The sequence below is a fragment of the Lethenteron reissneri genome, chromosome 34 (assembly GCF_015708825.2).
Source record: "Lethenteron reissneri isolate LAM-NWPU_2019-01 chromosome 34, ASM1570882v1, whole genome shotgun sequence".
Lineage (NCBI taxonomy): Eukaryota > Metazoa > Chordata > Hyperoartia > Petromyzontiformes > Petromyzontidae > Lethenteron > Lethenteron reissneri.
The window spans coordinates 4921369-4937346 of NC_083812.1; the positions used below are offsets into that span (position 1 = coordinate 4921369).

General features: G+C 49.7%; 2 protein-coding genes across 3 annotated transcripts in view; one reads left to right on the forward strand and one right to left on the reverse strand.

The window, feature by feature from the left end:
- LOC133350573 (WD repeat and FYVE domain-containing protein 3-like) overlaps positions 1–15978 on the forward strand; it is a 91766-nt gene that overhangs the window by 54440 nt on the left and 21348 nt on the right. The window contains exons 39-46 of the mRNA XM_061565052.1: positions 1542–1586; positions 2490–2655; positions 3934–4109; positions 4940–5088; positions 5610–5730; positions 6806–6891; positions 7442–7522; positions 14146–14200. Of these exons, the coding sequence (XP_061421036.1) occupies positions 1542–1586; positions 2490–2655; positions 3934–4109; positions 4940–5088; positions 5610–5730; positions 6806–6891; positions 7442–7522; positions 14146–14200 (879 nt within the window). The remainder of the gene's footprint in view (positions 1–1541; positions 1587–2489; positions 2656–3933; positions 4110–4939; positions 5089–5609; positions 5731–6805; positions 6892–7441; positions 7523–14145; positions 14201–15978) is intronic.
- Positions 6679–11103, reverse strand: LOC133350574 (leucine-rich repeat-containing protein 18-like). 2 transcript variants are annotated; one of them, XM_061565055.1, is made up of 2 exons: positions 10940–11103; positions 6679–9002 (listed from the first exon to the last, which is right to left on the reverse strand). In XM_061565055.1, the coding sequence occupies exon 2, from the start codon at positions 8992–8994 to the stop codon at positions 8212–8214; it is 783 nt and encodes a 260-aa protein (XP_061421039.1). In that variant the 5' UTR covers positions 8995–9002; positions 10940–11103; the 3' UTR covers positions 6679–8211. The 2 variants fall into 2 exon arrangements, with proteins under 2 accessions (XP_061421039.1, XP_061421037.1); XM_061565053.1 differs by lacking the exon at positions 10940–11103 and adding an exon at positions 10729–10889.

Below are 15978 nucleotides of genomic sequence, written 5' to 3' on the forward strand. Positions count from 1 at the left end.
TAGGTTGACACCCCTGCCACTACCTCCCGTGGCTACTAGTCAACTCACACCACAGGCTGACTCCCCTGTCATTACTTCCCATGGCCACTAGTCCACTCACATCGTAGGCTGACTCCCCTGTCATTACTTCCCGTGGCCACTAGTCCACTCACACCGTAGGTTGACACCCCTGTCATTACCTCCCGTGGCCACTAGTCCACTCACACCGTAGGTTGACTCCCCTGTCATTACCTCCCGTGGCTACTAGTCCACTCACACCGCAGGCTGACTCCCCTGTCATTACCTCCCGTGGCCACTAGTCCACTCACACCGCAGGCTGACTCCCCTGTCATTACACTTGCACACATACACAGACAAAGGTTCCCTGCGCAGTCTTTTACATGCTGTTGAGGCAAGTGCTGTCGGCAAAGGGGTGGTGTGGCTAGCACCATGTCTCCCAGGTGCTTGACATCGTGGAGGTCCAGGACATGTTCTAATATCACTCGCCAGTGATGTTAGCCACGCATGTACACAGACGCGTGCACAGAACCTTCACTTTCATGCCTGCGTAATTGTGTGTTGCCAGTGTCCTTGTGGAGAATAACCTACACTTAACTCAAATTAACCGGTGGGCCCTCCCTGGATGTTGTTCCGAGCTGGAGGGCATCTGTCTGACAAAAACTGCTGAGTGTCAGCGCTGGGATCACAGCAGTGGTGTAACCTGCAAGACGTAAATGCTTAAATGAACGTCCATCAAGAATGAACGAAAATGTACAGCATTGGTTGAGGAATAAAAAAAAGTGTTAAAGTCAGCTTCTTTATACAAACACTAAAATGCACGTTTACGTATATTAAATACATCAGTGTGTATTCAATAAAGTATAATTTGTATGAATACAATACAGACATAAAACTGTACACAGCTTCTTTTAACATATACCTGCCACTCACATGTATATATCTCATGTGCTTCCATACACATTGCACAAGGCAACTTTAAATAAACTATGCAAACATTAAATCATCATCGGTCACAGGCAATCCACTGCTGGATGAATCCATCTTAAAGACGCCACCATTCCTCGTGGTCACATGACACAACAATCCCCCCCCATCAGCTGCACACGAGCCAATCCCGTGGCTCCAGCTCAGCCGCATGAGTCACAATTCACAGAGTTTATAAGATCACACTCATTGCACACAAAATGCTTGCCACAAATGAACCACAGTTCGAGGAGCATAAACCATCGCGCAAACTTTGGTCATCCTCGCAGCAGCGGCGAGCAAAGCCGGTCATCTCATCGCGTGCGTTCAGATGCGCTCCTGCGTCCGTCTGGAACGCCCTTCCGATATCAGGAAGCCACTGGAGCTATGTGCTTTTAAATCTACGTACAGTGCGAAAGAAGCACATCATACGTACGTACGTACAGACGTTGTAATTGGATGAAGCTGGGTCCTCTTCCCGAATCGACCGTGGCTCGCTCGTCCCCCCAGTTGAACGATGCTGCTGCCACGTTCTCGACTGCTCTTTATATTATTATTGTTTCTCTCCTCTCCCAAAGCTCATGGATGAGGCGGAGCAGAGTGGGCAGGATGTGATGAGAGAGGTGAGCCGCGGCCGACACGTTTCCAACGAGCTGTGAGATTAACTCCAGATTCACGCAGGCACCCGTGGTTTAGACGGCGTTTGCTCGCTAAGCAGGCCAGTCTCGGGAGTTGAGTCAGCGTCATGCTCTGTGCTGTTGGAAATCGGCCACCTTGCTGAATGAAGTTGGGAGTCAAGTTTGCCGTGAGTGTGAACCGACCAAAGGCCACCTGCGGCCTCCCCGGCGAATTCCAGGTGGTCTGGCGTTGCCCCAGTCCAAACTTTGCATTCGACCAGAGCATTTAGCCTTTTGTCTACAACCTTCAAGTGCTCTTGGTGTTGTGTTATTATTGTCTTAAGAATTAAAAGTGTTGCTTTATTGGTGGCCTCGTCACCAAATAAATGTATCTAACTTGACTTGTAATGGCCGTGGGTGTTCTCTGCTGTGATTTCATATTAGCTGACACCTAATTATGACTGAGATTCATAATCAACGTTTTTGGGTTTAGATCGCGATCTAAACCCAAAAACGTTGATTATGAATAATATTGGTCGTGAAAGCCTACGTGTTAAACTATGACTGAGATATTCTTAAGTTGGCAAAATCACAAGCTCCCGGTTGTAAGATGGTGAGTTTGTTCACACCCAGGCTTAACTCTGAGGTCACCTAAGCGAGCATTTATTGGTGGGAAGTTAACAGCAATTCCGATGTGGAGAAAACAAGTTCTTGCCTCAGGAATGTTGAATTTCTCATAACGCAGGACCTCCGATATTAATTATAAACTCTCAGTGCAATGCAGAAACTTCAGACACTGCACGTTGTGCGCTTGTGATGCAATCCTTCGGGCTCGCGTTTGAGAAACCGCGGGCGGTCGTCACTTTTCACCGAGCTCCCCCTGACCACGCGGCGCTCACCTCCCCACAGAAGAGCGCTAAAGTGCGGCGAGTGATCAGCTACGATAGCAAGGAGTTCTACCTCCGCCTGGTGTCGCAGTCCAGCCTGGAGCCCGTGCTCGCCACGGAGACGGCCGAGAGCGAGGCCGCCCGCCTTGTGGAGAACGGCGGAGAGGACGGCATGGTGGGGGTCAAAGGTCAGCGCCGTCACCGCCCACTTTCGTGTGGATTAATAACACGCGGATTAAATATGTGATTTTAGATTTGTTATCCACTCGGTTGGCTGTTCAGAGGCAGAGTGGATCTCGCCCATTCCTCCTTTAAAGGAGCGAAGACAGCAGCGGTGGCGGAGTGTTAATGATACGGTCGACGGTTTGGGATTTGTGGCCGCACTCGCAGGCCGCCGAATCTTCCGTGCGCCACTTTGCGCATCAGGCGGCCGCATCGGCCACATGCCAGAGGTCGCAAACGGGTTTTGATTCCTTACCCGTACCCGTACCCGGTCGCACCAGGATCGCAAACGGGTACCCGTAACCGGCCGGGTACGGATACCCGTACCCTACCCGATACCCGGCCGGGTATGGGTAGGGTACGGGTATCGGGTACCCGATTGCAACCTCTGGGAGGAAGCCATGTTGCAGGCGCGGGTGGGTTGATTCTAGGAACTTGAATTGTGAGAAGAGACAAGACGTTGGGAAATGAGTGACAAACGGTGACTCACCAGTGACTCACGGCCTACCCGTTACCCATACCCGGCCACACCAGGGTCACAAACGGGTACCCGTACCTGTACCCGGCTGGGTACGGGTAGCCGGGTTTTTCGGGTAGGGTATGGGTATCGGGTACCCGATTGCGACCTCTGCCACATGCCCCATCCCGATTCGGTTGATGGTCGACCATTGGCGGCGTGGAAGGTTGAAACCGGGAGGTTCGACGGTAGGGGCCCTATACGAGAGATGTTTATTCTTGACGTCGGCCTACCGCCCACTGAAGATTTGTGATCGCGGTCTCCGGCTTGAGCCGTGCACGTGGCCCCAACGGCGAAGCAGCGGGGAGAGTGTTCGGTAGGTAGATGAGGGTAACGATCGAGTTGGCTGATTTATTTTTTTCTTCCCCCCCCCCCCCAGACTTAAGCTCGGATCGTTTGCCTGTCACTTCACATTAGGTCATCGGGCGGTGGTTCTGCATCAGACGATTGTTCCGTATCAGACGTACGCTTCAGCAAATGCAGAAATGGTCTCCCCATGTGAAAATACATTTCAAATCGCTCATCTAAATTGAGGACGGTCAATGCCGAGTGGCTGGCCACTCTGAATTTCCAACCGTTCTGCGTCTCGGTCAGCCGTTATCCTCGTCTCGCGAACAGTGCCCTGTGTACCGACGTGATGTTTGCGATCCCTTCTCGGTAATAAAAACAAAAATCGCGAGCGAGTCTCCTTAAGTCACGCGGCGGCCTGACGTGTCGCCGTCGGCAGGGCTCGTGAAGCCGTTGCAGAGGTCTCGCTCGGGCGTGGAGCCGGGCGCCGGGCTGCCGGGCGGCGACGATGAAGACGGCCTCCCGGACCCGATGGCCGACGGGGCCGGCATCGGCGATGGCGGCGAGAAGACGGAGAACCAGACGGTGCTGAGGCTGCTGGCGGAGGGCGAGACGGTGAGCAGCCCCCTCCCCACCCCCAACCTCCCCCTAGCGCATTACTCCCCGTCCTATCCAGAGCGCAGCACAACCACCCGCAACCTCCGATTAGCACTGTTGGCTACATACGGCGCGAAAGAAGTTCAACATACATTGACCGTAACCCGAGCCCACACACCGACCTCATTCCTTCTGCCTTAAACCTGATCCTCGAAGCAGAGAACACTCGAACCACTCAAACCCTCACTAATCTCCAGCGTGGCCCAAGTTATACCATACCATAAAACCACCTTAACCTTAACCCTAACTCTTACTTTAAGCTTAACTCCATCCTAACCATTTTAACACTAACCCTATTCATTAACTCCTAACTACCCACACCAAGCTCCTTAAACCGAACTTTTATAATTAACCCTAATTCTATTCAACCCCAGCCACCTCATCTCTCCCTCCAATCTTGTCTCTTTTCAGTGACAACTCTTATACGCTTACCCTAACTCCGCACCATTTACCTGAATCTTAATCTTTAAAAATGTATCCCCTCCTTCCTTCTCCTCGCTCCCTCTACTCCCTTAACAACGTTATTCCACCCTCATCTTCCCCTCCCCACATAAAAGAGCACAACAACTCGCTCATGATCCCCACTCGGTGAGGCAGCGAGCCCATCCCCCGCCTCCTCTAAACGGTTTGTGCAATGTGCCCTGGGCTCTAATTGAAATACAATTTTTTTTAAACCCCATTAAATAAATCCAATTTACAGTCATCTGAACCCGAACCCTGATCAGTAACACCAAGCAGATCCCGACCTCGCCCAGCCTGACCCCGCCTCCCCGCCGTGTCGCTCCCAGATCTCCCAGATGTACCGGTGCGCGCGAGTTGAGGGCCTGGACACCAGCGAGGGGCTGCTGCTCTTTGGGAAGGAACACTTCTACGTCATCGACGGGGTCACCATGACGACCCGCCGGGAGATCTGCGACATCGACATGCTGCCACCCGAGTGAGCAGCTCCGGCACAGCCACTGGTGTAGCAGCAGCGTCATCAGCTGTAGCAGCAGAAGCGTCATCAGCTGTAGCAGCAGCAGCGTCATCAGCTGTAGCAGCAGCAGCGTCATCAGCTGAAGCAGCAGCCTCGTCAGCTGTAGCAGCAGCTTCATCAGCTGTAGCAGCCTCATCAGCTGTAGCAGCAGCTTCATCAGCAGCTGTAGCAGCCTCATCAACAATACGAACCGTTGCTGGAACATCCAAAAAAATTCCATCATGGCTGTCAAAAGCACCGTTGTTGGTTCCTGTATCGTCCTCAACAGCATCACTATCATCATCTTCATAACCAGGCCAGACGTCCCCAAGCTGCCACCCTCTTTGACGGCCCTGCGATGAAACAATCATCATCATCATCTTAATCATCATCATCTTCCCTATGTCATTGGATGAAGCGTTTGACCGTTGGGGAGAATGCGCGACACGGCACTGACTCCCTTCGTCCTTGCACGTACGATTCCGGGTGGTCTCGCCACCCAGGCTGCAGGACCCGGTGATTCCCCGTGGGACCCGATCGCCTCCGTCGCACCCGCAGCGCGCGTGCAGCAAGTTCAGCTACGAGGGCGTGCGCGAGGTGCACAAGCGGCGCTACCTCCTGCAGGTGCCGCCCCTCGTCCGCTCTTCTCCATTCCGTACCGTGCCGATCAACCACAGCTCCTCTTGTCAGTTCACAACAGGACGGAGGCTCCCCCGTGCCATGTTGTTCATGGGGTCTGTTTACCTGATCTTCGCCACGCTGGTCGGTACGGGTTGGTGAGAGGGGTATGCCCAGGGCTGCTTCAGGGATAACTCACCGCTGGTGTTCGCCGTGGTTGGGAATCGAACTCAAGTCATTGGGTTCATAGTGAAGTGGACCTAACCACCTATGCGCTGCCATGCGACCCCTTTCTGTTATCATGAATATTCACTCGTAGTCTCTTGGCACGAAATTAATCGTCCATTGCCCCCCTTAGCTCCGCTGATTTGATGAATAGTTTGTTGTATTCTGAGCCGCAGATCAGATTAAGAATCAGAAATTTTGTTGGCTAACTTTTACCATCTATGTCTTTTCACGTTACGAACCGTCTTAGTAAAAATAAATATATCCCAAATAAAATATAGACTTGTACAGCTGCTGTGCATTATGAAGCATTCATACTGTTTAGTTGGGTTATTTTGCCGGGACACACAGCCGGAGTTTGACTGGCTATTTACTGCTTAGTTATGGAGACAATGCAAGCAATGTATGTGTGTTGAACATTTTTCGCACCGTACGTAGCCAACCGTGCTAATTGGAGGTGCGGGGGAAGTACAACAAACTAAACACAAAAAGCAGCTCTAAGGAAATGAGTTTTCAATCTAGATTTAAAAGTGCATTTCTCCAGTGGCTTCCTAATGTCAGAAGGAAGAGCGTTCCAGACGGCCGCAGGAGCACATCTGAAAGCACAGCGCCATGAGGTGACCACCATCTTCTATTTCGATGGCCCAGCCCAAAGCCCTGACATTGTCAAGAGCAGGGAGCTGATCTCGTGCGAAACAGAATTTTTCATCAGAAACCACAGACCCCACCTTCTTTCCAAGAAGAGACATTTAATTGCAAATGAGTTTGTACACAAAGTTCACTCAAGTGGCGCGCTTATTCGTCAAACGTAACACCGCAATGCCGCTGAGATCCTCCTCTTGGTATTTTTGTTTAGCCGATGGCCGTGGAAGTATTCTCAAACGACGGCAGGAACTACCTCCTGGTGTTCCCACGTGGGGTGAGAAACAAGGTGTACCAAAGGTAAGGCCTCTGGCGTGTTAAGCACCAAATCACGAGCTTAAAAGCCTTTGCAAACAAAGCACAAAGTGATAAAGATCATCAGGGTGTAGACTTAACCATGAACATTAACGAGCTCTCACTTAGTTTTTCTACGAATGTGCCGTGTTTGTGTGTGTGTGTGGGTGATGATGGGGGAGCGGTGGCACGGTGGTTAGCGTTGCTGCGCTACGAACCCGGCGACCCGAGTTCGATTCTCGCTCACGGCCAACACCAGTGACAATTATCTGAACCGGTCCCGGGCCTCCACTCTGTCGACTCAGCCTCAAACGAGTACCTGATGCAGTGTGTAAAACATCAGCACTCGGAAGACAAAGGCGGCCGGGCGTGGTGCTGGCCGCCCACCCCCTTCGCATGCCTGTGCTGGCCTTCATAGGTGCTCTCTAACAGCCACAAAAGTCTGTTAAAGGCTCCACGGGGGAATCTTTGTCTTTCGTGTGCGATGACTGTGGAGTTGGGGGGGTGGCGAGGCGATCTCAAAGTGGTGTCCCCTTTGTCGCCCGGACGAGCGCAGGTTTTTGACGATCGCACCGTCCCTCGCGGACAGCAGTGAGAGCGTCTCCGGACAGAACCCCAACGCAAGTGTGGAGGCTGGGTGAGCGAAACGCAATTCGCGTGGAACCATGACGCGCTCGGTGTTGTTGGGGTTTTCCTTCATCGGAGTTTAATTTTTGTCAGTGACGGTTAACATTGGTATCACACCTGATGACGATTGCTTGTGTTGCAGTCAACGTCGTGAGAATTTTTATTGTTTCTAGATTTGAAGCTTTCGTGACTGCAAGGATTCATACTCTTAGTTCTTTCGGTAAAGTCACGTAGGAAAAAAAATGAAATAAAAATTATTATTTCCCTTCTACGTGATGACTTTACCGAAAGAACCAAGAATATTGGTATCACTGTCCAGATTTATTTTTCTGATTGGCTTGGGCAGTTTAAATTAATTTTACCCACCTAAGTGTAAAACTATTACTCTATGGCATGTACATTCCCTTAAAATGTATTGAAATTATAACATTTCACTTTCAAGTAAAAATGTGTGTAACAATCCAATCTGGTTAATTAAGTGTTCTTGGCAAACGCCGAGTTAAATGTAAGTTATTTAATTAACCGGCTAAATCTAGAGAAGTAGGTGGCTTTGCGGGGCCAAGGTTAACTTCGCTCTGCTGTAACACTTCTGCGTCCTGCTGCTGCTGCCAAAGTACCCCGTGCACAAACACCCCCCTCTAAACCTCCGTCTCCAACGTCGCCCACATCCCTGAGGTGGTGCCGTACCCGATAAACGCTTCATCTCCAGGCAGTTTGCGTCTCTTTCGCCACGGAGTTGGGCGTTATGAGCCCGGAAAACCTTCCCACCCCGCGGTTGGACCCCTTGTTGGTGTTCTTGAGCAGGCCGGCCCTACGTGCCCTCTCCTCCTGGCACGAGGCCAGGCAAGGCTTGCACACCTCCGACTCGTGCACCAGCAGCAGGGACGCCTCCTCGGGGCACGGCTCGCCCCCACCCGGCACGACGCCTGTCTCCGGCGGGGCCAGCGCAAGCGGGTTCCGCTTCACGTTGAGCTTCTGGAGCTTGGGCAGTTTGGCCACGGTCTCGGGCAGGCCCGCGATGGCGTTGTCGAAGAGACCCAGGTCGGTGAGCTCCCGGAGATGGCCCAGCCAGCGCGGCACGCTGTCCAGCTCGTTGAGGCCCAGGTTGAGGGTGCGCAGCTTCTGAAGCTGCGCGAGGCCCTCGGGGAGGCGGTGCGTAACCAGCCGGTTGTTGCAAGCGTTGAGGTGCAGCAGGCCGCTCAGCTGGCCCAGCGACTCGGGCAGGCTCTCGAGCCGGTTGCTGTGGACGTCGAGCGAGCGGAGGTTCACGAACTTGCCGATGGAGGGCGGGAGGACGCGGAGCGCGTTGCGGCTGAGGTCCAGCTCGTCGACGTCGCTCAGCTTGAGGAGGCACTTGGGGAAGATGGCGAGGCCCGCGTTGCTGAGGTTGAGGCGCTTCTTCCCGTCGGGGGTGCTGTGCACGGCCGCCTTGGCTTGCTTCAGCGTCAGCTTTCGGCCCTTGGGCGCGCGTTTCTTGGGCATGATGGCTTCTGCACGGGAAGCAACGAACACACGCGGCTCGGTTAGCCTCTAGTCAAAACTATTCAAGAGTTTTATTTTTATTTTACCAGGTGAGGCCCCACTGAGCTATGTAGCTCTTTTTCAGAAGCGACCTGGCCACAAACGATAGCTCAACGAAGTGGCTTATCGCGTGCAAATTTATATCAGCCACATACTCTATAAACGCATGTTCCTGTCCACTAATAAGCCTCCCTAAGCCGTCACCATTCTTTCATGGTCTTGCAATGTGACAGACAGTCCATCCAGCTCCTGCACATGAGACTGATTTCATCACTCCATCTCCACGGTGGTTCTCCACTCATGCGTGTTCTCTCCTTTGGATGTCACTCCGTCATTAGTCTCGACCGCGAGTCACCATCCCTTCTAGCGACATGTCCTGCCGACGTCTATTTTCTTTTCTCAACAGTCAAGGTCAAATTAAACTTGATGAGTAGCATGGCCTTTTCTAGAATGAGGAGGTTCGTATTTATGTTCTCGTTTTTGAATTCGAACATTGCAAGCAAGGTTGCAGTGTTTTTCCAGTTTGTGTACGTGTTGCAAACGCTTAATTGACGAGTATATAACAATGGACATTCGAAGGAAGCTGAATGCAGTATGAGGTCATTGCACCTCGTTTACACCCAGCTCTAAAAATATTTCCGCTGCCCATCGCGCGCACAAATACACAAACTGTACGCAAGGCATTCATTGCGCTCCAGTTCTTCCTTGTTTTTTGGATGACTGACTTCAAAACCTAACAACCGAAAAGCTTAACGCCAGTTGCGAAACCGAGAAGAGACAACGCGTGCCGCCGTATTTAAGCACAGCACAATTATAAACTAAACTAAGTATGCTATTTTTATTTTACCAAATAAGGCCCAGAGAGCTATATAACTCTTTTTTCAGAAGTGACCTGGCCACAAATGATAGCTCAACGAAGTGGCTTATTGCGTGGCAATTTATAGCAGCCAAATACTCTTAAACGCACGTTTCGAAAAGCGGAGGGAAAAACCGGATGAGACCCGGGGAAAAATCCTCACGACCACGGGGAGAGAGAACACGCAGACTCCAAATATACAGCAGCAGGCGTGAGGGCTGGGATCGAACCCGCGACCCCCTGTATACCAGGCGAAGTAGTTAACAACTCGCCACGTTGCAGTTGACGAGGTGACGGCACGCAAAACACGGCCACATGAGAGAGGGGCCGGGCTGGCCTAGATAGGGCCACGTTCCCTATGAATGCCGTGCAGTCGTTACCATAGCTGCGGCCGCTGCGCAGCACGGGTAACAGTACACGCTCGCTGTGTGGGCTCCATCGGTATGCGCCGGGGTAACGGATGTCCGCCCTTAATCTCACGTTTCTCTAATTGAAAAGGCACGGCGCAACGGCGTTGCGGTCCAGCGGACACAGAGTTCGTTTGGCCACGGGAAATGTGACAGGACAAACAAGTTGATCTCACCCGGCAGGCTCGTGCTGTCTACTTTGGTCTTGGTCTCATTTGCTTTATTTTCCTTTTAGCATTCAGAAAGGAAATGCCCATTAAGGAAAGATATGGCTATCAGACAGGCGAAGCGGCGTCGTATTTTGCAACCGTCCATTTTCACTTGCCGCCACGAAAGAAAAAAAAGACGAAAAGGGTTCACGCATGTTTCTTATGAGAGCCGAAAACATTGAAAAACGTTGTTTAAATTAAAAAAAATGTGCACGCAGCTTACCGTTACTGCGCGAGGCGCGTGCAAAATGTGGTGCCTTCAAGCCCCGGCGGCTTCTCCGCGGCCAGCGCAGAGGACGTCTGGAAGAGGCCACTTTACCAGCCACACTCGCAGTGGAGAGGCCGAAGTGCGACAATCTGACTCCTCAAGCCCCCCCTTGAGGCCCTCGTACCGGCCCCACTCCACCGCATCGACAAAACCGCCCCCCCCTCACCTTCCTCAGTCTTCGACTGCGGGCCGCCGAAGCTCGCTCACGTTGCCATCGAAGCGGCGGCCGTTGAAGTTGAACTCGAAGAGGGCCAGTGATTTGTTTTTGCCTGCCAGCCAGAGAGCCACAACTTGGGCGCAGTGAGGCCCCTTGTCTGCGTGCCAACTGTTGTGTGGCGTTGCCAGGCAACGTTCTGCCTGCCACGTACATTATGCATGAGGTGGGAGGTGCCGTGAATGGGAGGAATTGCGTTTAACTAAACTTTTGATTTTACCAGGTGAAACCCACTGAGCTTCATAGCTCTTTTTCAGAAATGACTTGGCCACAAATGATAGCTCAACGAAGGAGCTTATGTGGAAATTTATAGCAGCCAAATACTCTAAACGCACGTTGATTTTAAATGTGGTGTGAAAAACCTGGAGGACCCGTAGAAAAGTCCACGCGACCACGGGGAGAACATGCAAACTCTAAATATACAGGCGTCAGTGTCGGGATCGAACCCACGACCTCCTGCATACTTGGCGAGGGAGTTAACATCTCGCCACCGTGGCGTATATTGCTGGTCTGCTGGCCTGTGTCAGAGGTCGCAAACGGGTTTTGATTCCTTACCCGTACCCGGCTGCACCAGAGTCGCAAACGGGTACCCGTACCCGGCCGTAGGGTACGGGTATCGGGTACCTGATTGCGACCTCTGGGATGAAGCCATGTCGCAGGCGCGGGTGGGTTGATTCTAGGAACTTGAATTGTGAGAAGAGACAAGACGTTGGGAAATGAGTGACAAACGGTTACTCACGAGTGACTCACGGCCTACCCGTACCCGCATACTTTGGTCTGGGATGCTTATTGTTAGGGATAGTTACTTTGGCCTCAGGGAACCCACCAGGAAGCTTACAGATGGAGGTTCCCAGCCACATTTGAACTATTCACACGGTAGCCGCTTGGCTAATTCATCCGTCACCGCTTCAGCCAAGTTCAACATTGGCTAAGGTGCGGAGCCAGTGATTAATTCCCTGCTGTCAAGAGACATTTCCGAGGGCAGGATCGCGATGTCCCCTCCAGCTTCAGTAACTGTTGTCGCGCCTGATAGGTCACTATGGTTTGTGGGTGGGCGTGCGTTTACTGACGGGCATCGATTCAGTTGTGCTCTTAAATTGGATTGTGTCAGCATGGATTAGTGAGTGTCCTTGATAAGGCGAGGATCGAGACATTTCAATTTCAGAAAGAAAAAAACGAACTATGTTTTTTTGACGGAAGCTGCAATCCAGAAAGGTGATTTTTGGTGTTTGCTTTTTATCCATTCAACGTCTGTTGCTTTGGAGCCTGCGTGGTTTCCTGTCTAAAGCACAGGGAACAATTGAGTGAGTTAAAGCTGGAAATCGTTGTCATTTTCCCATCGCACTGAGCCGGAAGGGTTGGCTAAAGATAGCGGTGCCTCCAGCCACATACACGGCGAAGAACTTTCTCTTGAAGAAGCGCACGTTGGCATTGTGAGTGAAGTACGGATGAGGATGCTGACGCCTGCCTATTATTTTTGACTCGGAACACCATTGCCAGCGTTCGCCAACGCTCCTCTGCAATAAACCAAAATCTGCGCAGATGAGTGAGCCGGCACTGAGAAGGACACGGTAATTAGTCGGATGATAGGAATGTTATTAACGTGATGGCAACACTCGTTGGCATGCTGCGCTGTGAGCCCCGGGGCGGGCGTTCAATTCCAAGCAAAGGCTAACGTCGACTGCGAGTGTTGCGCGGAGCTGTTGCTGAGGTTCTTCACTTCCAACCGGTATTGACCGGCGTGGTGAAGGTTAAATAACCCCCACGACTGATAGGGCACGGGGAGACCTTGAACCAGCAGTAAATTGATTAAGGGGCGTAATGGTGGTTAAAATGCATGTAAAGATTTGAAAATACAACAATGGAGATGTTCTTCTTGGTTCTTTCGGTAAAGTCACGTAGAAGGGAAATAATAAAATAATAAAAATTTTACATAATAAAATACAATTCTCACGACGTTGCGAAGCTTCTGGGTTTGTCCAACAGACCTGTTCTTCACCTGAGGACGGCTGCTTGCGTTGTGGCCGAAACGTCGTGAGAATTGTATTTTATTATGGTTTATTTTTATTATTTTATTATTTCCCTTTTACGCGACTTTACCGAAAGAACCAAGAAGATGAATCCCTGCAGTCACGAAAGCTTTAAATCGAAATTTAATGAAAATGTTATTATTTTGTTTTGATGTGGGTATTTATGATCCAAGAGGTGGTTGGGGGGGGGGGTGCTAACACCACAACAGGTCACCTAGCAGCCGGCACCACTGAGATTCAAGTGGCCACCCAGATTGGGTTCTCAAGGGTAGCGAGTTGATGGCCTCAGTACACTTCCCAATGAATGTGCAAAAACCCACCATATAAAATTGGGATTGATTCCAATTATCATTGCGTTATTTGCACTGAATTGTAATCGACAAATTTTTTAAAAAATTGTCAAAGACCCGACAGAATGATCCATGGCTCCGATGTTCCGCGAAGCTTCTGGGCACAACCCCCAAAACCACAGCCACACACAAGCCATCGCAACAGCAGATGTGGATACTTGATGCGCAAAAGGGAAAAAAAATCTCTCCGTTGTGTGACTGTGGTTACCCGGCACAACAGATCGAGGAACGCACAATGACTCAAAGCCCGATTCACAAATACGAAGGAGGCATCGCAGCGATACACTCTGTATTCCTGGAGCAATTATCTGGCCCAAAGCACCTCAAAGTTAAACTATAATTGGGGCTCTACATCAGCCATACAAACAAGAATGAGCTGCAATGTAATGTAATTTCAGCGAACATTGATGCCGTAATTATATTTGGCCCCACTTTTGCCGCTGAAAATGTATATCTTGGCTTAAACAACTTGCTTTTAGTGTTGGGAGTATAAAATCCTATACAATAGGATGTATGTTGAACTTCTTTCGTAGCCAACCATGATAATTATTGGACAGACTTCAGAAGTAGTTCCCCGGTGTCATATTGCATGACCATTTCTTTACACTTGATGGTGCATTCAATACGGAATTTAATTTCGTTGTCTCTCGACATGATGGCGATTAAATGGCCTAATTTGTGTCAATCATTGTGTTCCCAAAACATACAAGTTGAGCATTAAAACCATGGCCTTGCAACAAGAATAGAAATGAAAGCCCGGTGTTCCATTGTTTTTCAGGTCGGGTCTGCTGAGCGGCCTGGTTGGAGAGCGATCGGTGACGCAGCGCTGGGTGGTACGTATCTTCACCGGATAATCGAAACCGTTTACCCCCGAGATGGAGATGTCCCAAGTGGCACAGCGGCTCACAAGCTGCCCTGTCGTAGCCACAGAGCCAGAACAGCAGACTTCCCTGCATTCAAATCCAGGTTTCAGCCACCTCCGATTGAACCAGGTGCTCAAGTGTAGTGTGTTTTATTGGTCTCAGCACAGTCGCCACCGTTTCATTATTTCGTCTTCACCTGAGTGCCCAACACTCTCTTTTGGCAGTAGCGGCGGGGGGCATTACGCACCCGTGATGGCAATGAACCGAGAGAGTGTACGTCCACTCCTCATTAGTATTCAAGAGCTTGCCCTTTGAAGAACATTAAGTCCTTTCATTTGTTTTTGCCCAGAATTAAAGTGAATCCATGCTAATCCTCATGCTCCCGTGGCAATTCATACGGAATTAAATAGCAATGCTGCAAGATGTATTGCTGCACCGATCTTTTTTAAAATTCGACATTTACGGTTGATCAACTCTTTTTGTATTAAAGCAGCTTCGGAGAGTCCATTGACATCTACAGGAGCTAGAATTTATAGGATAAATAAATCCAACAGGTGGATGGAAGTGCAAATTTACAAAAGATATTTTTTTAAATTACACTTTTTGAAAACACAAAATGTAGACCATAAGAATAACAGATACATATATAGTGAGTAAAAAAATGTACAGCAGCTGTAAATTATTTTAATCACATTTAAATAAAATTGGAAGAGCCTGCTCTGGTGGCCTGCGTGTCTGCTTCTAAAATGATTCTAGCCACGTTTAGCAATCACTGATTCAATTGCCGAGTCCAAGAATAGACAAGAAGCAATTACAGTGGAACGAGTCAACATTTGATTCCAAGAGGCAGCCGTGTGACTTGGAGGTCAGATCACTGAGCTGTCAATGCTGTGGCCTTGGATTTGAATCCAGAATTCAATCGCCAGGTTCTTAAGCTTAGCAAGTGAATGGTCTCAGCCTGCTCACCAATGGCTTCATGAAAAATCATCACATCAAATTAAATTTTTTTAACGTCATTTATCAATATCGTGGCTTTGGGAATAACAAAAAAAACATTGGTTTAACTGCCATGAGATGAACCTTCATATCTAGTCAGGGGGTATGAAAAAGTATACACCTCTGTGACTTTACCGAAAGAACCAAAGAGTATGGATTCCTACAGTCACGAAAGCTTCAAATCAAGATTATACACCCTAGATTTCGATTTAAAGCTTTCGTGACTGCAGGGATTCATCTTCTTGGTTCTTTCGGTAAAGTCACGTAGAAGGGAAATAATAAAATAGTAAAAATAAAACATAAAATAATTCTCACTAGATTATACACCCTAGTTTGTGAATGAATAAATATAAATGGTACGTTTAAAAAGTCGTTCTGCGAGTCCCCGTTTCTGTGGGCCGATCTCTAACGCCGAGCTGCACTGCTCTGCAAGAGATCCAAGCGAACACTTGATCTCATGACATGGCACCAGTGTGCACAATTGGGAGAGAGATAAAAAAAGAATGGATTCGGCACAGGTAGACTCGCCGCTACGATTTAATTCCCTTCACCTGTTGCGGATATCGGAAACAACATTGAACAGAGTGCTTCAAATACATGGTATTAGTGATTGTTTCAAAGCTCACATTCCAACCCTATATTGAAAACATCTCAAAGAAAATCTGATCAAAATTAGGGGTTTTCATACAGTAAAAAACATGTTTTCCCATTCGATTGCACCTGCAAATTTGTTGAGGCTATCATTCAACCAC